This window comes from Schistocerca gregaria, chromosome 3 (genome assembly GCF_023897955.1).
Source record: "Schistocerca gregaria isolate iqSchGreg1 chromosome 3, iqSchGreg1.2, whole genome shotgun sequence".
Lineage (NCBI taxonomy): Eukaryota > Metazoa > Arthropoda > Insecta > Orthoptera > Acrididae > Schistocerca > Schistocerca gregaria.
In genome coordinates, this window is record NC_064922.1 from 859,448,983 (window position 1) to 859,474,196 (window position 25,214).

General features: G+C 44.7%; 1 protein-coding gene across 1 annotated transcript in view; it reads left to right on the forward strand.

Annotated features, from left to right (window-relative positions):
* Window positions 1-25,214, forward strand: part of LOC126355632 (cGMP-specific 3',5'-cyclic phosphodiesterase) — a gene marked incomplete at its 3' end in the record, with an annotated part of 1,336,169 nt that overhangs the window by 897,958 nt on the left and 412,997 nt on the right. The window contains exon 7 of the mRNA XM_050005998.1: window positions 11,646-11,764. Coding sequence (XP_049861955.1) covers window positions 11,646-11,764 — 119 coding nt within the window. The remainder of the gene's footprint in view (window positions 1-11,645; window positions 11,765-25,214) is intronic.

Consider the following 25,214-nt stretch of genomic DNA (forward strand, 5'->3'; position numbering starts at 1 on the left):
TTCTAGGCGCGCAGTCCGGAACCGTGCGACTGCTACGGTCGCAGGTTCGAATCGTGCCTCGGGCATGGATGTGTGTGATGTCCTTAGGTTAGTTAGGTTTAAGTAGTTCTAAGTTCTAGGGGACTGATGACCACAGCAGTTGTGTCCTATAGTGCTCAGACCGATTTGAACCATTTTTTTTACACACAGGCTGGCGCATCTTCCAACCAATCACAGCGCTCGCTTCTAGGTGCAACGCGACGTCGTCATCAGCTCGCATCAAAAGCGAGCTCTATGGCTTCCTTATTAGCCCGTTTTAACGAACAGACTCTCTTCAAAGATCTGGATACTTTTACCTCTAACTTAACAGCAACCAAAGGAAACACACGCCCAAGAATTCGGAAGGAAATATCTTTCCACTTAAGCTCTCCAAGTCAGGTACACCAAGGCATGGAGGACTGGTGTCCTCTGCCACCATTTAGCTCCTTGTTCTAGGACACTCACCACTCATGCTATTGTCCTGTGCATTCCAACGGTTCATCCCACATTTTCTAAGCTCGGAGAGACCAGAAAATTCGCCTTAGCCCACAGCCAAATTTGCAGTATGGATTTCAAGCAAGGCAATGAGTGTTCATGACACAAAAGCTGTTGATCGTACAGAAAAAGTCAGAATTGAAATAAAACACAACCCCACAGATTACTTCTCATACTCATTGTTCCTAGCACAAAATGATAAAAATGGCGTGTGAAAAAGGATAGACTACCATATCTACCCTCAGCTACGCGAAGTACGGAGGCTTGTGGAGTTCACACGTACCAGGTGTATAAGTATGTAACCGGAATTTGGCTGCAATAATTACACGTCTGTTGTTTGAAACAGATAAACAATATTGTATTCAAAATAATCTCCGTTGCTATTTATACATTTTTCCCACCTCTCCGGCAAGCTATGAATGCTACGCCCCTCCCCCCCCCCCCCCAAAAAAAAAAGGGTTCCTCTTTTGAAGCAAGCCAGCGAGCTATTATTTGTACCATTTCGTACGAATTGAAGCGTTGTTCAGCGACGCGAGCGACGTGTCCCAGTACTGCAAACAGACGATAATTCGATGAAGCCAAGTCTGTGTTGGGTTGTTTGGGGGAAGAGACCAAACAGCGAGATCATCGGTCTCATCGGATCAGGAAAGGACGGGGAAGGAAGTCGGCCGTACCCTTTCAAAGGAACCATCCCGGCATTTGCCTGGAGCGATTTAGAGAAATGACGAGAACCCTAAATCAGGATGTCAGGATGCGGGATTGAACCGTCGTCCTCCCGAAGGCAAAAGTCCAGTGTCCTAACCACTGCACCACCTCGTTCGGTGAGCCAAGACTGGAGAATAAGACGCATGCCCTAGTATTTTCCAATTGAACGCCTCGATCATTTCCCTGGCCCGTTTTACTGTGTGTGATGGCGCGTTATCATGGAGCAATATGACTTTGTGTTGCCTTATTCCATATTCTGGTCGTTTTTCACGTAATTCTCGATTTAAATCGATCATTTGCAGTTGGTAGCGATAATTGTTAACTGTTTCACTAGGTTTTACCCGCTCATAATAGATTGCACCCTTCTGATCCCACCAAACACAGATAATTTTCTTCTTGCCAAAGCGATTTGGTCTTGCAGTAGATGTCGATGATTTGCCTGGATTCCCCCATGATCTACAATACTTAGGATTCAGAAAGTATATCCATTTTTCGTCACCTGTCACTATTCGATGTACAAACGATTTTATGTTGTATCTGGCGACAGCTTTTCACAAGTGGTTTTTCGATTTGCTTGTCATCTTTCATTTAGTTCATGCAGAACACATTTTCCCACTTTTTGCACCTTTCCTACAACTTTCAACCGAAGAGAAACGGGTTTCTGCGTCGCATACAATTGATCCGCGAGTACCTATTGAGTTTGACTATCATCTTCATCCAATAAGGCCTGCAATTCGTTGTCTTCGATCTTTTTCAGTGGTTTCCCGTGCGCGTCGTATCTCACGTCAAAATCGCCAGTTTTAAACTTTTTGAAGCACTCGAAATACTGCGTTTTCCCAAGAGCATGTTCACCGAAAGCTTCGACAAGTCTTCGATGCGATTCTGCAGCAGTTTTCTTCAAATGATAACAGAAAACCATTGCTGTCCGCAATTCGTAGTTCATAGTCACAGAACTCGATCAATTTACGGATTTGAAGCAGATACCGATGTGAGCAACTTGGGTTACTGTGTGTCAATATTCGTCATCAGCCGTTAAGGGAGCAGATGGCGCTGGAGACGCGGTCTCACGGGCCCTACACTGTCGGCTAGCAACATCTATAGGGAAATTCCGGTTTTATACTTCTACACCTGGGTGCCTATTCTGTATCTTACCGCCATTGCACCGATCGTTTCGGTACTCAAGAGCACCGAACGGTCTAGTACTCGAATTAGAGTCCCTGCATTATTCAGTATGCATTTCGTAGCGATACCGTTCGGGTCTAGGGAACCGAAGCGCTGTTGTCGGTTCGCATCGCGCAAGCCAATTAAAAGCAAGCGGCCGCAGATCCGCGCATGCGCACTGCAGCGCACACAGCGCCACTAACACAAAGCGGCTATCAGACGACAAAGGTGCGCTATTCTTCGAAGCACCGAAAATTGCGTTTACGTTTCCATAACGCATGACGCCACATTCCATCGAGCTGACGTGCCGGCCTTCATCGCTCTTGCCTCCTCCTTAATTGTATGAGGCGCAGTATATCCATCTCCATGATTCTCAGCTGAAATGCACAGAAATTTTTGCAGTGTCCCTGACCGCATTTTTCCATGCATGCATAATAACGACAGCGTATTTGACGGTGTTCTACAGGCTGTCGTAAATGCCGCATTATGTCATCTTATTCTCATTCATACTGACATCGTGTTTTGGATTTTACGTTCCGGAAAATGAGTTAGGAATAGTGTGTAGTACCTCATTGTGCTAATACACCTATAAAAACACCCGAAAAATTGATTCTGAGAGCTTCAAATAATAAGAAGATATAAAGAATGAGGTTATAACTAGCTCTTAGAGAGCTAGTTATAACCTCATTCTGTAGCCCACTTCCCTATATGATACATCAATGATTTGCGTCTTAAAAACAAAATTTTAAAAACGCATTTTCGAGAGCTCCTGTAGTTCGTCGAAGTTTATAACATGCATCTCATGAATGAAACTGTTTCGTATATGGTGCTACAATCTAAAAATATTACGGCGGAGATCTTTCATCTCGGTCTACTGTTGTTGAGGATTCGATCGCAGATAAAGACTTGTGACAATCAAGATTATGAAGATCACTGCTGCTAGTTACATTCCCAGTAATTTAAGTTGTGCTCTTAGATTCCTGTCTAACCGCATACTCAGAAATCACTACATATTCGGAAAAAATGGTGAATCATTACTGACAAGGAAAAGTACAATCATCTGTGATTGATTATACTGATCCTTTTATTGCTTCAAACAGTGGCAAGATTAAATGTATTCAATTATTCTTGCACAGCTTTCGTGAGAAGTTAAATAAGCCAATTCCCTTGACTCGCTGCCATATTACATTTACTGGCTGGGCCAAGAAAGTTGTTGACTGGTATAATGAGAGTTTTGAAAACAAGGAGGTACGTAAAGGACAACTGTATCTTTATGGTGATACTAATATTGGTAAGAGTAGTATCATTGAAACTTTGGTTAGAGGAAGTCACTGTCGGTTGTTTCACTCACAGCAATTTCATCTCCAGCAATTTCATATTTAGTTTTTTTAACACACACAAAAATCATTACTGAGGAAGTGCGCTCTTATATGCAATAATATTGCAGAAAAATCTTAACGTACACGAATAACAATGTCTCAGAACGTGTTGCATTATGAAGAGGGAAAAAAAAGTTTTTAAATCCACCCATGCGCCAACCCACGTCCTTTCATATCGCAGTCCCGCGCGCTAACCACTTGGCCCCGATAAATATCTGAAACCCATCCCTCAGTTCTTCTACTATAACGTAGAGGCACGTAGGCTGACTTCGTTGCCAAACGGTGTTGTGTAGGTCATTAATGGTTCAAATGGCTCTCAGCACTATGTGACTTAACTTCTGAGGTCATCAGTCGGCTAGAACTTTAGAACTAATTAAACCTAACTAACCTAAGGAGAGCACACACATCCATGCCCGAGGCAGGATTCGAACCTGCGACCGTAGCGGTTACGCGGTTCCAGACTGAAGTGCCTAGAACCGCACGGCCACACCGGCCGGCAGGTCATAAATGCGTGATAGTTTGGAAGGTTTCCAATATCAAGCTTCACATGACTGCTTCCCTTTGTTACTCGAAAGTTATAAACACGTTTTGATAGTTAGTAACTAAACCATTTGTGTGAAAAAGTACACAAAGTCACCAGTGACGTCAGTACACACTCATGTAATGTACGTAAGTACAGCCGATGTCTTGATAATTAATGATCTTTAAACTCTTATTTGCAGAAAAATAACACGTATTTTGAGAGAATATTGACCGAAAACTTTGTTTTTAAGTAATCATTCAAAGTAACAACCTAATCTAACCATATTTCTAACAAAGGAAAATAGTCTATTATGAGCTCACTTTCCAACTGGATGCGTCCTCTAGTGATTCTTTAGTAACATATTCACTAAATCCAAAGCTAAAACCGCTAATATGTTTAAAATAACAATTTATAGGTTTACATGAACCATAGCTTACCGATCGACAGGGCCACACCGAAATCCAAAACCTCTCGGTAGAATTGTAGTAAAATCGGTGAGAGAACCGTTCGGAAACAGGTCTCAGAAGCTTACTGAATAGAATATTTCGGTAAACAACAGAATATGACGTCACTACCGAGACAAACCTACTACCCCGATCGGTATGAACGATACAGAATAGGGCCCCTGGTACATGGAAATGTGACGCAGTGTCCCGGATTCGGCAATGACGCCCGAGCTAACTACCACCTCGCCGATTTGATCGCTAGCATCGTATTCGTGCGATAACTTTGTAAACAGACGCGTGATTTGCAACGGTAGCAGGCTGGCGCCCGCCATAGGCGATACAACCTGCAGCCTGTGTTGACAATGATTCGGCGGTGGCTGCAGCTCGCATAGCGATCGCTGATTTGTCGCTGCCGGCTTCGGAATATTCATCACCGAGCAGCGCGTCACATTTCGCTGCGTCGGCCGTGCGAAATTATTCGCCGTCGGTTTTTCGTCTGAATATCGGGACACCGTTCCGCTTCGCAGGTTATTTAATTCCTCCCTTAAACGCACGGCAAGTTATTTAATAACGCTCATCAGTGTAATCGAAAATTACATTGTCGCCTAGTTATGTATCTCACCTGATGGCAACAAAAAAAGTCGGTCTCCCAGTGGAGGCAAATGGGATTAGCGCAGTTGCGCGTCGAATTAAGCTGGACGGCAGTGTAAATGAATAATAGCTGCGACGTGACGGAAAATTTTAACCGGACGAGTGTGGTGGCCTTCAGTTCCAATTCTCCACTCTTAATAACGCACCAGCTGATGACATTTCCCCCTTTACAATTATATCCATAATTGTTTCATTCTTTCCACTACAACGTAATAACATAAATTATTCACTCAGAAATGAGTTGTCAAAAAATAACTGGCATACTAATTGCCATGTCTGCAATTCGTCTGCAATAATTTCACTGAAAAGCTACGTTTTTGTGGATTATAACCTGCAGTATAAGAAACGAACGACTTCTTGACGTTGCAATAGTAAGTCAACTGAACATTTTCATAGTTTTCCTCCACTTTCTAAGATATCCTGTCACTGACGATACAAGCCATATCTAATGCATTTCTCAACACGCACAAAAGGGAAAGAAGTTGAATTCTTTTACCTTTTGATGCAGTACACGCCGTGTTGATTGCATTTGAAAACAAAGTCGTATGCTGGGCCCCCAGAACTGTCTGTACGGCTCTTCTAGTTGAGCTAACCTTGTAAGTTCATCTTTCTTCTCGTAATTCCTTCTACATTTCTTAAGGTGCTTTCGCAATGCCACCGCTGTCAGTGACAGGTGATGTAAAAAAAAAAAAAAAAAAAAAAAGGAACTGGTGTACTTTGGTTAATTTTAATTCACTGCTAAATGCCATACAGTATAACAGTTTGGGATAAGACATCTAGACAAGCTGAAGTGATTCAAGTCCAACAGCGTCTAATACGGAGTATTTATTATGTACATTCAAGGATACACTCCAAACGTCTGCTCACAGAACTGAGTATACGAAATAATGTTCTTCAATATATTTATCCCTTAATGAATGTTGACTTCATTAATGTTTCGAATGAACAGCTAAATTTAATCCAAAACAGTGACCTTTTATTGGTGGCCAAATACTTCAAGCTCTAACTGTAAATTTCATTGCAGGGCCAGCTTATGTACTTATCTGTAACTATATCGCATAACCTGATAGCAGAAACGCAAACCGTGTAACTGAGACTTGAAATCTCGTTTTGTTTTAGACAGTGCTTAGCTAGAAACTTACCATTTATATGACTGCTCTTACATTAACATAAATGTATGATACTTAAATTTAACAACTGGTCCTATTCATAAATTTATTTGTGAAGTAGGAGAAACTTCTACTTTTTCCGTTTTGTTAAGTCTAGCAGGGTAGGCATGAACTTTACCTGTGCTGTCTATCTGCACTTTCTTCTCTGTGTAACCTATTGTTAGCACACCATACGAGCTCAGTGCGAAGCTCGTAAGTCACAAATCAAAGTACTCTCATATTTAATATTAATACAAAACGGTTGGCCCCCGCACTGTAAAGCAACACCGTTGCAGTGAAACAAACAAATTAGGAATTCAGGGGTTGTATTTGTCTTTAGAGGGTCGCCTAACCAGGATTATCCATCGGAAAATATTTTGGTTTTGAGATTCAAATCAAGTCTAAATTTAATAAACGATTTATTTACTCCAAAATCTCGGCGTGTAACACACTAAAGTGACAGAAAATAACTCTCCAACTAAATGAACATAACGTCTCATAATGTTGACTGAGAAATTGCTCCAATACAATCATCACAAAGTACCGAAACACAAAGCTCTCTGTAAGCTTGATTTAGTACTGAATCTCCCACTATGACTATGGAGAGATATCTCATGTACTCGGAAGACTGTTTCGGAAACGCTACAAGTTTCCCTAACCTGTGCAACTTGCAAAAGCAAATGTAACGAGTCCAATACCAACGAAATAACACAATTAATCAGCCAACTCAAGGTGCTTAGCAAATACCGCAAACTTTGAGCAGCTCTGAAAGCTTACACCACGAATGTAAAATGTGAGACTTATTCAAAACACAACAAACGTGCGCTAGAATGCGGCAGTAATCAACGGATACAGATAGCCGAGATGAGGACAGCAAATGCCTGCCACCGACTGCTTCAGAACCAAAAATGACCCAGATGGCTTCCCGACCACAAACGACTGAAATTATTCTCCGCTAACCTCACTCCCAACTACTTGAACAACTGTACATGGAGGGGAGGACACAGTGGCTTGGGAGAATTTTGCCTCATTTACAAGAACACAGGGGAACCTATTCCTGACTTACAGAATATGCGTCCTAACAAGCAAGAGACTGGTATCGGCTGCTCGAGACCTATGAGTCTAAGCGCGGTGGTGGGCAAGACTCAGATGACTGAATAACAAAATTTGTTGGGAAAGGCAACGAATTTTCTCACGGCGACAGGAACGGGCAAGATCTGCATACTGGGAGGTGAATTCTTCACGTACAGTTATGCTCTCGAGACTTGCAGTGGCTTAACAGCAACTGCCCTCAATGGAGAGAGCCGCATCCACCGCCAAAGCGTGGGTTAGACGCTCACCGCACCTGCTTCCGCGAACTGCAATACCATGGTGCACCATTTCCCTTCTTCAGAGCCTCTGTAACTGATCTTCTGTTGTCAAGGCAGACGACGAGGCAAACACCACTCGTTTTTTAACAAGATAGTTTCGAACCCTTCCTCCATGGTAAGCCTTGCACATTCCTCAGAAACAGCCAAGAAATTATAAGAAAAATAACCAAATGTCGCTCAGCAACAGGTGACAGTCACATTACAAAACGCCCAAAGAAAATGATTTCAATTTGTTTTTAAAACTGATTTCGGTGTCTCTTAGCCACTACATCTAACTTTAAGCTATCCATTTCCCTTTTTAAATTTTCTAACCTACCTGATCAAATAAGGGATCTGACATTCCATGCTCCGATCCGCAGAATGCCAGTTTAGTTTCTCCTGATAACGACATCCTCCTGAGTAGTCCCTTGGAGATCCGAATGGGGGACTATTTTACCTTCGGAGTATTTTATCCAAGAGGACGCTATCATCATTTAACTGTACAGTAAAGCTGCATGCCCTCGGGAAAAATTACGGCTGTTGTTTCCCCTTGCTTTCAGCAGTTCGCAGTACCAGCACAGCAAGGCCGTTTTGGCTAGTGTTACAAGGAAAGAGCACTCAGTCATAGAGACTATTGCCCCTGCAACTACTGAAAAGGCTGCTGCCCCTCTTCAGGAACCACACGTTTGTCTGGTCTCTGAACAGATACCCTTCCATTGTGGTTGCACCTACACTATGGTTATCTGTATCGCTAGGCACGCAAGTCTTCGCACCAACAGCACGGTCCATGATTTATGGTCGGGAGGGGGGGGGGGGGGGGGAGTTTCGAGAAACATGTTAATCGAGAAATGCATCGATAGTTAATAATATGTATCCTGAAACTTTTCTTATAAGTGTCTCTGACAAGGGCGTACTATCAGTAATATTTGGAAACTGTCCGAAATGACACCTGCTATCGCAGAACTGAATAATAAAGTTACAGAATCAATTGATGAGTTTTTGTGTTAAGGCATTGGAAGAGTTTTAATGACAAGGACAACAAAAGAAATTACCAACAGGTTCAGACTGGTGTCCAGTACTTTTAGTGAACTAGGTAGGGCTTTGTAAGTGTAGCTTCCCCTGTCTCCAAAATGGAAAATTTACAGTCGGCTTGTATTACTAGTTTTGGCATATGGAAGTGAAACATATTTCAGCATGAGAACCATTCGAAAAGCGAGGATGTTTCAATGGATAGAGACATGTCAAGAATTAATCGGAGACAGAGGAAAACAAACAAATGATCCAGACAAAAGAGTTGAGAGGGAGACGCGATTATGAATGTATTGCAAATGGAACGGTGGTGGACTGGACATGTAGCCAGATAAATCTAAGTTAGGCTGAACCTGGAAATTCTGTGCTACTCTCCAAGACGTGAGACAAGACTGATGTGGTCTAACGTGACGTGGGTGGGTTACATTCTCTCTCTCGCTCTTTCTTCCTGTTACTTTCTTTCTGCCTTTTTTCTTTCCGTCATTGTATCCCTCTCTCTCTCTCTCTCTCTCTCTCTCTCTCTCTCCCTCCCTCCCTCCCTATCGTTCTTTTCTCTAACTTCTTCACGTTTTCCGCAAGTTTCTTTCTGACACTCCCATTCTCTTCTTTCTTCTGACTCAAAGTTTTTCGTTCTTAGTTTTTAGACTCGCTGCTTTACATTCATAATGGACATAAGTGATGACGGGTATACATCAGAAAAGTAAAAATTATTTCCAGACTTTTTTCTAAATAATGTTTTACTGTGGCAGTTGAGGAAGCACACTAGAATTTGTATCTCTTATCTACCACCAACTGATCGTTATGACACTTGTCTTGACATAACTTTCTGGACAATCCTTTCATCTGAGCTTTGATTTGATGGAGATATCAACAGTACCTGACGGGTCTGCCTACGCAGACTAAAGTGAGTGATAATTTGACTTTAATGATAAATTAAAATTAATCACTGTAAAGAAAACTGTTAAAATTAACTGGAGCAGACGGCCATTGTTGATGGTGGATGCATCTTCGTTAATGGCCAAATTGACTCCTAGAAAAATGCTATAAACTTTAAAAATACCACCATCAGTTTTGCAGGGCCAGCGTCTGTTATTTACAGGCCAAACTAAATCACAGCTTAGAGACTGTGGTCCGATCATTTAAGTTTGCAAAACGCTTAATGATGATCGGCAATTAATCCAGGGACGCTGTAGCAAGTTTCAAACGAATAGATGGTAGAATACTAATTGTATTCGGCCATTGCGTCTCCATGCCACGATCCGTTAAGCTCGTATTGGTCGTTGCAATAAAGCATTAAAGCATTTCATGCATCATAAATATATCAGAAGAAATGTTAAAATGAGAACTCATGAGACTTAACTAATTTACATTAATTTAAATGCAAGTGGTTCTAAAGCTAATACATGACGCTTACATCAACTTCGTCTACATAAAAGAAACATTAATTAAAGATACAAAAAGAACTGTAGTGTGTCCTTTCCGTATAATGGCTAACAGACAATAGCGAGAGATCCGAGCAGGAACGCTCTTCGCTTACTTTCAAAAAGACTAAAGAAAGTATTACAATCGATCGCAGTCAACCACACGCTGACTGCCGCTGAATTTTTGTAAATATTATTTATGAAATAATAGTTACATATCACAAAATTTACATAAGTTAGTTAGATTTAAAGTTATTTACAGTAAATAAATGCATAAGTGCACTTTTTTTGCTTTCCGTCGTTTTTGCGACGTCAAGTTTAAATGAAATTACGTAGATCTCTCCATGCAGTTCATCGGACTTATCTTTATAGTCTCATAAGAGTGTTTTAGAAAACGTTAACCCTAGTTAAAATTAATCACTGTAAAGAAAACTGTTAAAATTAACTGGAGCAGACGGCCATTGTTGATGGTGGATGCATCTTCGTTAATGGCCAAATTGACTCCTAGAAAAATGCTATAAACTTTAAAAATACCACCATCAGTTTTGCAGGGCCAGCGTCTGTTATTTACAGGCCAAACTAAATCACAGCTTAGAGACTGTGGTCCGATCATTTAAGTTTGCAAAACGCTTAATGATGATCGGCAATTAATCCAGGGACGCTGTAGCAAGTTTCAAACGAATAGATGGTAGAATACTAATTGTATTCGGCCATTGCGTCTCCATGCCACGATCCGTTAAGCTCGTATTGGTCGTTGCAATAAAGCATTAAAGCATTTCATGCATCATAAATATATCAGAAGAAATGTTAAAATGAGAACTCATGAGACTTAACTAATTTACATTAATTTAAATGCAAGTGGTTCTAAAGCTAATACATGACGCTTACATCAACTTCGTCTACATAAAAGAAACATTAATTAAAGATACAAAAAGAACTGTAGTGTGTCCTTTCCGTATAATGGCTAACAGACAATAGCGAGAGATCCGAGCAGGAACGCTCTTCGCTTACTTTCAAAAAGACTAAAGAAAGTATTACAATCGATCGCAGTCAACCACACGCTGACTGCCGCTGAATTTTTGTAAATATTATTTATGAAATAATAGTTACATATCACAAAATTTACATAAGTTAGTTAGATTTAAAGTTATTTACAGTAAATAAATGCATAAGTGCACTTTTTTTGCTTTCCGTCGTTTTTGCGACGTCAAGTTTAAATGAAATTACGTAGATCTCTCCATGCAGTTCATCGGACTTATCTTTATAGTCTCATAAGAGTGTTTTAGAAAACGTTAACCCTAGTTTTCGCTGTGATTGTAGAACTGGAGGACGCAGTGAGACGCGCCAGCGCCGAGGAAATCCGCATCCCTTTCGGCGTCGGCATAGCGGGCGTCGTGGCGCAGAGCAAGCAGGTCATCAACATCAAGGACGCCTACCAGGTGAGGATGAGGAGCAAGCAGAACATCAACATCCAGGACGCCTACCAGGTGAGGATGAGGAGCAAGCAGAACATCAACATCCAGGACGCCTACCAGGTGAGGATGCGGAGCAAGCAGAACATCAACATCCAGGACGCCTACCTGATGAGGATGCGGAGCAAGCAGAACATCAACATCCAGGACGCCTAGTGGGTGAGGGCGCAGAGGAAGCAAAACATCAACATCCAGGACACCTACCAGGTCAGCATGTAGAGCAAGCAGAACATCAACATCCAGGACGCCTACCAGGTGAGGATGTGGAGCAAGCAGAACATCAACATCCAGGACGCCTGCCAGGTGAGAATGTGGAGCAAGCACAACATCAACATCCAGGATGCCTACCAGGTGAGGATGCAGAGCAAGCAGAACATCAACATCCAGGACGCCTACCAGGTGAGGAAGTGGAGCAAGCAGAACATCAACATCCAGGACGCCTACCAGATGAGGATGCAGAGCAAGCAGAACATCAACATCCAGGACGCATACCTCGTGAGGATGTGCAGCAAGCACAACATCAACATCCAGAACGCCTAGTGGGTGAGGGCGCAGAGGAAGCAAAACATCAACATCCAGGACACCTACCAGGTCAGGGTGTAGAGCAAGCAGAACATCAACATCAAAGATGCCTGCCAGGTGAGCATGTAGAGCAAGCAGAACATCAACATCAAAGACAGCTGCCAGGTGAGGGTGCAGAGGAAGCAAAACATCAACATCAAGGACATCTACCAGATGGAGGTGTAGAGAAAGCAAAACATCAACATCAAGGATTCCTTCCAGGTGCATGTCCAGAAGAAGAAAAATACCAACATCAAGGACATCTACCAGGTGAGGTGTAGTGCAAGCAAAACATCAACGTCATGGATGCCTGACAGGTGAGGGTGTAGAGCAAGCAGAACATCGACCTCAAGGACGCCTCCCAGGTGAGTGTGCAGAGGAAGCATGTTGCGATGTACCCTCTCACTCACCGACCACTGGTAAGACGTGGGTACCTGTAACTCAGATGCTGCGTCAGTCATTAGCAGAGAGAAATGAACTACTCAATTGTATTAATTGTACTGAATACCGACTCTTCCCTTAGTTTACTGTCCTGTACTTAGCTAGCACTGGTATTAGACCCTGCCTGAGATCGCGTCTCTTATACGTAAAAACTAGCCAAACAAATAGGTACATGAGGGGAGAAATGTTGCAGTAACAATGCGATCACAAAGGAAAGGAAAGGCGCCACTCTTTGTGGACTCCGAGTGTCCTATTTACTCCCGGTGGGCGCCCTCGCAGGACAACTGCACATTGTTTTCCTCTACAGTTGGAGCCCACTACATAACAGCTTCAGGGAAAGCTTCAGTCTACATTCACCATGTTGGCCCGTTACTTCCTAAGAGTGTCCTGTCATGTTTCATAATGAAAGTTGGTCAGTGCACAAATGCATGAAAGTTCCTTCTTGTCCAGTAAAATGATTTTCTCCACGAGCACACAGAATTACAGTAGGTCTCATGTCCTAAAATGAACATAATAATAGTTTGATTAAAAAAAAGTAAACATTGTTAATTTACTTTGTAATGCCGAAATGGCACAAGGTTATCCAACATCAGGGCCCCTATTAGCCGTTTACAACAGAGAGACTGTAGCGGCGGTAGAATCACCACGCAGGCAAGTATACTAAGCTCTGATTGAAACTATTTGTCATTTGACGTTTGTCACGTGACGTTGAAAGTTTCCTGGGATGACTGTGAGCTTCTGCTGTCATATAGGAGCGGCAAGTGGCTTTCGAAGTGTTGTTACTGACCTACATTCACGAAGAAATCTTGGCTGAGCACACCTTGGGGGATGATGGGAACTCGGGACAGCCGGCCGCGGTGGCCGTGCGGTTCTAGGCGCTGCAGTCCGGAATCGCGAGAGTGCTACGGTCGCAGGTTCGAATCCTGCCTCGGGTATGGATGTGTGTGACGTCCTTAGGTTAGTTAGGTTTAATTAGTTCTACGTTCTAGGGGACTGATGACCTAAGATGTTAAGTCCCATAGTGCTCAGAGCCATTTGAACCATTTTTGAACTCGGGACACAGCCGGCCGCGGTGGCCGTGTGGTTCTAGGCGCTGCAGTCCGGAACCGCGAGACTGCTACGGTCGCAGGTTCGAATCCTGCCTCGGGTATGGATGTGTGTGACGTCCTTAGGTTAGTTAGGTCTAAGTAGTTCTAAGTTCTAGGGGACTGATGACCTCAAATGTTAAGTCCCATAGTGCTCAGAGCCATTTGAACCATTTTTTTTCTAGTAGCATGCGTTAATTGGAGGTAAATGCTTGGACAGTGAATTTATATGCCCTAACACTCCTAGACATGTGGCGTTTAATAGTACTTGTATAACTAGTTTTCACACTTTTACAATATAGCATTTATTCATACCCAGTTTTCGAAACGACATTCTCATTTCTTGCTCCTTATACAGGCTCCAGCCGATGCGTCGCTCCACGTGTCTCTGGAAGGATTTTATCCTTGATACCATGTGTCAGCGACAGGCCGCTCCTTTGGAGAAAAGACGCCTTAACGACTTAAAGTATGACACGTTTCTCAGGCTTATGTTATTAAACCATTACTGAAATTTACATAGGCGGTGATACAAATGAGCCGGCCGCTGTAGCGGAGCGGTTCTGGGCCCTTCAGTCCGGAACCGCGCTGCTGCTACGGTCGCAGGTTCGAATCCTGCCTCGGGCATGGATGTGTGTGATAGGTTAGTTTAGTTAGGTTTACGTAATTCTATGTCTAGGGGACTGATGAGTTCAGATGTTAAGCCCCATAGTGCTTAGAGCCATTTGAACCATTTTTTGACACTAATGATACTGTATTTCAGTGCTCTCTAACGACGCATTTGTAAATGAAGCACATCGTTACTAGCATTGGATAAAACTGCCAGAGCCCGAAACAAAACAGTATCTTAAACACTATCAAAACATTATTATTAAACTTCTATTAATGACGCATCAAAACATATGGTAGAGATGGACAAAAAGGTGTCCGACGCTGAAGGTGGAGCCACTCTGTCGATTCACCTTCGTTGTAACGAGTGAAACGTGAAAATCATCTGGAAGTCGGTACATCTCTCGCAGGCTCAACATATTTAGACTGTTAAAAGACTGTAAGAGCTATACTACGTAGGCGCCATGCCTCCAGACATCTACTCCATAGAGTTAATAAGCAGTTCAGGGTGCAGTCTTAAGTACTACCTATCCGGAAAAAATCAATCTCTATCAACAGTTTTAGAAATTTTGAAGGTTATTGTGTAAATCCGTGTGCAAAATATTCGAACTGCGTCTTGGTGATTTAAATTCTGTAATACAATGTTGTAAAATATACACTACTGGCCATTAAAATTGCTACACCAAGAAGAAATGCAGATGAAAAACGTGTTTTCATTCGACAAATATGTTACACTAGAACTGACATGCGATTACATTTTCACGCAATTTGAGTGCAGACATCCTGAGAAATCAGTACCCAGAACAACCAACTCTGGCCGTAGTAACGGCCTTGATACGCATGAGCATTGAGTCAAACAGTGCTTGGATGGCGTGTACAACTACAGCTGCCCATGCAGCTTCAAACGGTACCACAATTCATCAAGAGTAGTGACTGCCGTACTGTGACGAGCCAGTTGCTCGGCCACCATTCGCCAGACGTTTTAAATTGGCTATAGATCTGGAGAATGTGCTGGCCAAGGCAGCAGTCGGACATTTTCCTTATCCAGTAAGGCCCGTACAGCACCTGCAACATGCGGCCGTGCATAATCCTGCTGAAATGTAGGGTTACGCATGAATCGAATGAAGGGTAGAGCCACGGGTCGTAACACATGTGAAATGTAACTTCCACTGTTCAAAGTGCCGTCAATGCGAACAAGAGGTGACCGAGACGTGTAGCCAATGGCACCCATACCATCACGCCGGGTTATACGTTAGTATGGCGATGAGGAATACACGCTTCCAATGTGCGTTCACCGCGATGTCGCCAAACACGAATGCGACCATCACGATGGTGTAAACAGAACCTGGATTCATCCGAAAAAATGACGTTTTGCCATTCGTGCACCCAGGGTCTTAGTTGAGTACACCATCGCAGGCACTCCTGTCTGTGATGCAGCGTCAAGGGTAACCGCAGCCATGGGCTCCAAGCTTATAGTCAATGCTGCTGCAAACGTCGTCGAACTGTTCGTGCAGATGGTTGTTGTCTTGCAAACTTCTCCATCTGTTCACTCAGGGATCGAGACGTGGCTGCACGATCCGTTACAGCCATGCAGATAAGATGCCTATCATCTCGACTTCTAGTCATACGAGGCTGCTGGGATCCAGCAGAGCGTTCCGTATTACCCTCCTGAACCCACAGATTCCATATTCTGCTACCAGTCGTTGGATATCGACCAACGCGAACAGCAATGTCTCGGTACGATAAACCGCAATCGCTATAGGCTACAATCCGACCTTTATGAAAGTCGGAAACGTAATGGTACGCATTTCTCCTTCTTACACGAGGGGTATCACAACAACGTTTCACCAGGCAACGCCGGTGAACTGCTGTTTGTGTATGAGAAATCGGTTGGAATCTTTCCTCATGTCATCACGTTGTAGGTGTCGCCACCGACGCCAGCCTTGTGTGAATGCCCTGAAAAGCTAATGATTTGCATATCACAGCATCTTCTTCCTGTCGGGTAAATTTCGCGTCTGTAGCACGTCATCTTCGTGGTGTAGCAATTTTAATGGCCAGTAGTGTATTTTAACTTGTCTCTTGGTCGGTTCCAAGTGGATCCCTCGTGTACGGGCCGCGCCTGGTCGCTTCTGATATGCGCCAGACGGTGGTTGAGCAGGGGCTGGCCGGCTGCCCGCACAGCCGCCGCGCAGCCAGCCAGCGGGCGTGGCCTTGCGCCTCGGTGTTTGGCTGCGCTCCGCGCCCCGCCGCTGACACAATTACCCGCGGCAAACAGGCCGCTATCTCCGGGGCTCAGCCAGTGATTGTGTCTACCTGCGGCAATTACCTGCCGGCGTCGGCGTCTGCGTCAGCAAACACAAAACACAGATGGTCTCAGCCGTGCGACGGGCATTCCACTTGTTGAGGCCTTCTGTTAATTGGAAGTCTATACATTCCCGTTCTCAACAGATATTAGTAAAACCAGAAAAACTGAAAACAATCGTGAAAATTTCATTTCATAACATTATTGTGGTGATTACATGTTATTTTACTCCTCCAAAAGGCTATATTTTCACAAACCATTAATATAAACACGTAGTGTGGTGTTAGTACGTATCATTCCAGAGGACAGATATATAAACTCTTTCCGAAGAATGGTATTCACGATCAAGAAAGAGATATAATGGATTATTATAAAGGATAGGGCTACTCCAATCCGAAATTGTTATTTATTTTATGTGGCGAATCGTATCAACAGACATGACGTTTTTTCAGTTGAAACGCTGACTGTAAAAGCTTCACGAGAGGAGGTTACCAGGTATGTGAGTGGCTCGAAGACTTCTTAAGTAACAGAGTCCAACAAGTTGTCCTCGACGGCGAGTGATCGTCATAGACAAGGGTTTCGTCACGAGCGCTCCACAGAAGGTCGACAGGATCGCTGTTATTTTCTATATACAGGGCGACAAGTATTGAACTACTTCGAATGAAATCGTCATAGCCGGCCGGGATGGCCGAGCGGTTCTAGGCGCTACAGTCTGGTACCGCGCGACCGCTACGGTCGCAGGTTCGAATCCTGTCTCGGGCATGGATGTGTGTGATGTCCTTAGGTTAGTTAGGTTTAATTAGTTCTAAGGTCTAGGGGACGTATGACCTTAGAAGTTAAGTCCCATAGTGCTCAGAGCCATTTTAACCAAATCGTCATAACTTCTGAACGGTTTGCATTAGGGCGTTAAAACTGCATTGTTGGCTGCTCGGCATGATGAGAATTAGTATGCGCTGTATGGCTTCGTTTAGCAGCGAAGCCCACTTCCAAAATGGTTCAAATAGCTCTAAGCACTATGGGACTTAACATCTGAGGTCATCAGTCCCCTAGGCTTAGAACTACTTAAACCTAACTAACCTAAGGACATCACACACATCCATGCCCGAGGCAGGATTCGAACCTGCGACCGTAGCAGCAGCGCGGTTCCGGACTGAAGTGCCTAGAACCGCTCGGCCACAGCGGCCGGGGCCCACTTTCATTTGGATGGGTTCGTCAGTAAGTAAAATTGGGGCATCTGTGGGACTGAGAAACCGTCTTTTGCGATCGAGAAGCCCCTTGACCATCAACGGGTGCCTGTATGGTGTGCAGTGTCCAGTCAGGGAATAGTCGGTGCGACATTCCTTGGTGGCACGGTGACTACCCAACTCTACATGAAGATATTGAAAGATGATTTCAGCCTCATTATCCAAAGCGACTGATTTTGAGAAGATGTGGTTCATGCAAGACGGAGCTCGACCCCATCTAAGCAGGAGAGTGTTTCATGTCCCGAAGGAACACTTTTGGGACAGCATTCTGGCTCTGGAGTACCCAGACGCCAATGGGATGAGCCTCAATTGGGCACCATATTCTCCGTATCTGAGCACACGCTTCAGTCTTTAACCGCGCGACCGCTACGGTCGCGGGTTTGAATCCTGCCTCGGACATGGATGTGTGTGATGTCCTTAGGTTAGTTAGTTAGGTTTAAGTAGTTCTACGTTCTAGGGGACTGATGACCTCAAATGTTAAGCCCCATAGTGCTCAAAGCCATTTTAACCATTTGAATACATGCGACTCTTTTCTTGGGGCTATATTAAATACAAGGTGTAGAGCAATAACCCCAAAACCTTTGTTGAGGTGAAAAAAGCCATTCAAGAGTTCATCGAAACTTCAGGGGGTCATGCAGAATTTCGCTGTTCGTCTGCGCCACATCATCGCCAATGATGTGAGGCATATCGAACACGTCATAACCTAAATCCTAATATCTGCAGTGACGTTTACATGTCTACATAAAGTCTACGCACGCTGTAGTTTGTAGCTTATTAACGTTTTTATCATATAGTTCAATAATTGCCAACCTGTACGTAAGTGATCTGGTGGATAGGATAACCAGTAGCCTAGGGAGCTGTTCGCAGATGATGCTGTGGTGTATAGGATATTTCTCGTATTCTGATGAATGGGGACTAGTTACATTGCTGAAAAATGTAAGTTAAAACTAATGAGTAGGAAAAACCAGTGCATAATGTTTGAATGCAGTATTTTTAGTGTGCTGCTTGACACAATGACGTCGATTAAATATCGAGGCGTAACATTGCAAATCGATATGAAATGAAATGAGCATATAAGGACTGTGGTAGGGAAAGCGAATGCTCGACTTCGGTATATTGGGAGAATTTTTTAAAAGTGTGGCTCATCTGTAAAGGAGACCGCATATAGGACACTAGTGGACCGATCCTTGAGAACTGTTTGAGTCTTTGGGATCCGCACCAGGGTGGATTAAAGTAAGTCATCGAAGCAATTCAGGTTCGAACAACATGCAAGTATTACAGAGATGTTTCGGGAACTTAAACGGGTATCGTTGGATGGAAGGCGGGATTCTTTTCGAGGAACAGTACCGAGAAGATGCAGAGTGCCGACATCAGATGCTGACTGCAGAGTCATTCTACTGCCGCCAACCTACATATTGTGTAAGGACCATGGAGATAAGATTAGAGAGATTAGGGTTCGTACGAAGGCATACAGACAGTAGTTTTCCTCTCGCTCTATTTGCGAGTGGAACAGGAAAGGAAATGACTAGTTGTGGTAGAGGGTACCTTCCACCACGCACCTTACGGTGGCTTGCGGACTATGTATCAACAGGTAGATGTACGAGGGTAATCCCAAAAGTAAGGTCTCCTATTTTTTATAAGTATATATTTCTACAATGGTTTACATATGTTTACAACTTGAACATTTAGCTATTTTTCGACATAATCACCATTTCTGTCGATGCATTTTTGTAGACGCTGTGGCAGTTTTGGTATGCCCATCTCATACCAGCTCGCCGAAATGCTGTTCAGAAGATTATGGACGCCTTCTTTCACCTCTTCGTCGTTTTCCGGCCAAATGTTCTTTAAATCTACGGAAGAAGTGATGCCGGCCGGTGTGGCCGTGCGGTTCTAGGCGCTTCAGTCTGGAACCGCGTGACCGCTATGGTCACAGGTTCGAATCCTGCCTCGGGCATGGATGTGTGTGATGTCCTTAGGTTAGTTAGGTTTAAGTAGTTCTGAGTTCTAGGGGACTGTTGACCTCATATGTTAAGTCCGATAACGCTCAAAGCCATTTTTGAACAAGTGATAGTCACTGAGCGCCAAGTCAGGACGGGTGGGTGGGTGATTATGTTCAACTGAAACTGTTGCAGGAGAGCAATGTTTGGCTGAGCGATGTGTGGGCGAGCGTTGTCATGGAGCCCGCATCTCGTGGTCGTGCGGTAGCGTTCTTGCTTCCCACGCCCGTGTTCCCGGGTTCGATTCCCGGCGGGGTCAGGGATTTTCTCTGCCTCGTGATGGCTGGGTGTTTTGTGCTGTCCTTAGGTTAGTTAGGTTTAAGTAGTTCTATGTTCTAGGGGACTGATGACCATAGATGTTAAGTCCCATAGTGCTCAGAGCCACTTTTTTGTTCTCATGGAGAATGTCTATGCCCTTGCTCAACATTCCTCTTCTCCGGTTCTGAATTGCCTGTTTTGGTTTGTCAGAGTATCGCAGCACCTGTCAGCTTTAATTGTGGTCCCAGTGCCCATAACGTCGACCAACATAACCCCTTTCCGATCCCAAAAAACGGTTGTCATAACTCTACTGGCAGACTGTGTTTGTTTGAATTTTCGCGGCTTTGGCGAAGAAGGATGCCGCCACGGGCGTGATTGTTGCTTGGTCTCAGGTGTAAAGTGGTATGCCCAGTCAAATTCACAAATGACAGAGTATGAGGCTGACGTCTTCCATTACGCGCCTTATGTCGACACATCTCTCATTTATGTTCACAAATCACCTTCGCAATGAATCAGGCTCTGTCCTTCAAAACAATGCAATGTGCGTTAGCCACTTCTAGAACAATCTGTCTTCTCTTTACGTACATAGAATTTAGATACCGTGCATGGGTCAACCTGTGGGACGACCGACTGCAGAGCATGGACGGTACCTTGAGGCTCAGGAGGGGCAGGACTGGATCGAGTCGAGCGACTACGACAGTAAGATCGGATGTGGCCCTCCTTGCTTACACAGCGCGCACGTTTTCCAGCGGTGGGGACTATCAGCCCGCGAATGGACAGTAAAGCACTGTGTGGCAGACGGAATTGGCCGCGCGACCGGCGACGAGGGGCGACCGAAGGAGCCGATGCCATAGAGACGTCGGACAACGAGGAGTCCCGACGACGCTGGCCCCAGTCGGCAGAGTCACGGAGCCCGCCGTGACGCCGCGATCGCTGGCACCTGCGGTCGTGCCATCAGACGCTCATTAGCAGCTTGAGCAATTCCAAAGGAGTGGCCAGTGCGAAGAATCTCTTCCAAGGAGGGGTTGTCGAGTTTCAGCGCCGCAGTACGGATCTCAGGATCGGGAGCCAGCTGAATCACCACATACCGGATCAGGGAGTCTGCATACGAAGCCTGACACTGCTGATTGGCGCACGTAAAATCGCATCGAAGGCTGAGACTCTGCAAGTCCGTGACCCAGGAACGATGCGATTGACCAGGCTGTTTATAGTACTGGTGGAACTCCAGCCGAGAGGCGACCACGTGGTAGCGTTGGGAATAGTAGTTTGTCAGTAGAAGACAGATCTCTTGGGAAGAGAAAGCCACAGGATCGGACAATGGTGCCAACTTACGGAGAAGAAAGAACGTGTCCGGAGAGGCCCAAGACAAAACCAACGACCGCTGCAAGGAGTCGTCCGTGACATGAAAAGCAGTGAAATGTTGTTTCTGCCGATGTAAGTAGGTTTCCCAGTCCTCTGTAGCGTCATTAAATGTAACCAGGTTTCCCAGTCCTCTTTAGCACCATTAAAGGGAGGGAAACGACGGCAGACGCGGGAAAGCATCGGACACCCGAGGACTCTGAAGCTGTTTCGATAACGCCTCCCGGGCATCGACTTCGTCCGTTAGCAACTGCATCGACTTTTGTAAGATTTCTAACTGGAGCTGCTGCTGCTGCATGAGCTGCTGCTGTTGCTCCAGCAGACAGACCAACTTCGCCTCCATACCAACAACGACTACCGTTTACCTCGTCGCCAAAATGTTGTAACTGCGACCGGGACGGTCGCGTGGTTGCAATGACGGAAAGCGCGGCGAGACCCGTGGAGAGACACGCGAACAACAACACAATGGGAGAGGACGGACACGACCAACGAAGGACAGAACGAACAACAACAAGATCGAACATCGGAGTCACAAGGAAACCTAACAAACATGTCCACTAGTACACAGAACAAGTAAATAACCTGTCTAACGTGAGGCGATGTGTCAACAGACGTACGCGAGATTCGACTGGCTGTACGCTATCGCTGGCGCCGCTATTGGCTGCTGGAACCACGAGTTCCACTGTGGCGCCCTCACACTAAAAGCAGGCCAGGAGGCGCGCGTCGCCTCAGCTTACGGTGCGATGGTGCAGAGACCTCTAGGGGTCTTCGACGTCCGTGACGTCTGGCGAGGATTCAAATTCTGCGGCGCACGGTCCCAGGCGGACTGCTTACTGTCAATAGTGAAATTTGGGGGGGGGGGGGGGGGGCATTCAGTGATGATTTGGGCACCCATATCCTTCTGTTCCTTCTGTTGCATAGTCGCATTTATCACAGGAATTATGTGAATGGAGGAACAAGTGCTCTGTTGTTGTTGTGGTTTTCAGTCCTGAGACTGGTTTGATGCAGCTCTCCATGCCACTCTATCCTGCGCAAGCTTCTTCATCTCCCAGTACCATCTGCAACCTACATCCTTCTGAATCTGCTTAGTGTATTCATCTCTTGGTCTACCTCTACGATTTTTACCCTCCACGTTACCCTCCAGTACTAAATTGGTGATCGCTTGATGCCTCAGAACATGTCCTACCAACCGATCCCTTCTTCTAGTCAAGTTGTGCCACAAACTTCTCTTCTCCCCAATCCTCTTCAATACTTCCTCATTAGTTATGTGATCTACTCATCTAATCTTCAGCATTCTTCTGTAACACCACATTTCGAAAGCTTCTGTTCTTTTCTTGTCCAAACTATTTATCGTCCATGTTTCACTTCCATACATGGCTACACTCCATACAAATACTTTCAGAAATGACTTCCTGACACTTAAATCTATACTCGATGTTAATAAATTTCTCTTCTTCAGAAACGCTTTCCTTGTCATTGCCAGTCTACATTTTATATCCTCTCTACTTCGACCATCATCAGTTATTTTGCTCCCCAAATAGCAAAACTCCTTTACTGCTTTAAGTGTCTCGTTTCCTAATCTAATTCCCTCAGCATCACCCGACTTAATCCGACTACATTCCATTATCAACGTTTTTCTTTTGTTGGTGTTCATCTTATACCATCCTTTCAAGACACTGTCCATTCCGTTCAACTGCTCTTCCAAGTCCTTTGCTGTCATCGGCGAACCTCAAATTTTTTATTTCTTCTCCATGGATTTTAATACCTACTCCGAATTTTTATTTTGTTTCCTTTACTGCTTGCCCAATATACAGATTGAATAACATCGGGGAGAGGCTACAACCCTGTCTTACTCCCTTCCCAACCACTTCTTCCCTTTCATGTCCCTCGACTCTTACAACTGCCATCTGGTTTCTGTAGAAATTGTAAATAGCCTTTCGCTCCCTGTATTTTACCCCTGCCACCTTTAGAATTTGAAAGAGAGTATTCCAGTCAACATTGTCAAAAGCTTTCTCTAAGCCTACAAATGCTCTATAAACTTCAATATGAGCTTTGTTTCCTCGATTTTCTCTTTGTACTGACTTCATAAGATGTATGAGGGAGCACATACGTTGTGGAATCACATGTCGATACCACACCACTGGCGTTCTACAACAGCAAACGGAACTGAAAGACTATGTCTGAACACAACAGCAGTCGAGCGGGATCTGGCGGAACCCATGGTGCGCACCCACTGCGTACTCTAACAGCGGCTCTGTACCCGAGCGCCTTCCGCCGCTACGATGTAGGATGACCAGTGGCAACTGCTCGACCGACTAGCTCCCCACTTGCACCTGAGGCCTCATCGCTGCGACAGCATCGCTGCGAGCCTCATCCTAGTTGCTGTTTCATGGGCTGGACTGTTTATCTTGCTCCATTACTTGTAGTGCGTCTTCGCATGCTTGCAGAAATGCAAGTTCATTAAATCTTCTGTTTCCTGTATTAACTTGTTCGCTAATCATTTCTACTCCTGTCCAACTTTGCTGTGATGACAGTTGCTGTGTGGCTTACCTCTCCTTAGCGTTTTGTACGAAGTCACACACAACAGAAGTAAGTAGCCTATGTCTTCTACAGTGTGTGCTCCCGCAATTTCAACAGTAACCCTCTATGTGCTACACAACGTCTCTCTTGTAGCGTCTGTGAGTGGAGTTTGACGAACATCTCCACAACGCTCCTGCTGTTACTGAACAATCCTCGCATTCGGGAGGACGACGGTTCAATCCCGTCTCCGGCCATCCTGATTAAGGTTTTCCGTGATTTCCCTAAATCCTTTCAGGCAAATGCCGGGATGGTTCCTTTGAAAGGGCACGGCCGATTTCCTTCCCCCTCCTTCCCTAACCTGAGCTTGCGCTCCGTCTCTAAAAAATGGTTCAAATGGCTCTGAGCACTATGGGACTCAACTGCTGTGGTCATTAGTCCCCTAGAACTTAGAACTACTTAAACCTAACTAACCTAAGAACATCACACACATCCATGCCCGAGGCAGGATTCGAACCTGCGACCGTAGCAGTCGCACGGTTCCGGACTGCGCGCCTAGAACCGCGAGACCACCGCGGCCGGCTCCGTCTCTAATGACCTCGTTGTCGACGGGACGTTAAACACTAATCTTCTCCTCCTCCTCCTGAACAATCACGTGACGAAGTGTGGCGCACTTCGTTGGACCTTTTCTGTCTCTTCCACTAATCCCTAATCCTACCTGATGAAGACCCTTCACTGATAAGCAGTACTCAAGAATCAAAAGCGTTTCATAAGCAACTTCCTTCGTGGATGAATTTCATTCTCTCGAGGTTCTTCCAATGAATCAGAGCCTCACTTCTGCTTTTTCTGCAATTAGTTTTATATGATCATTGCATTTTAGGTGGCTCTGGTCGTTTATTCCTACGTATCTTTTGGTACTTATTGTTTCCAGTGATTTGTCTACAATAGCGTAACCGAACAGTGAAGGACACCTTCGTGTATTCGTGTGCAGGGTCTACTCTCAGTCGCTCCACAAGTCATTGGTCCCCCACAGGTCTTCCTGCGTGC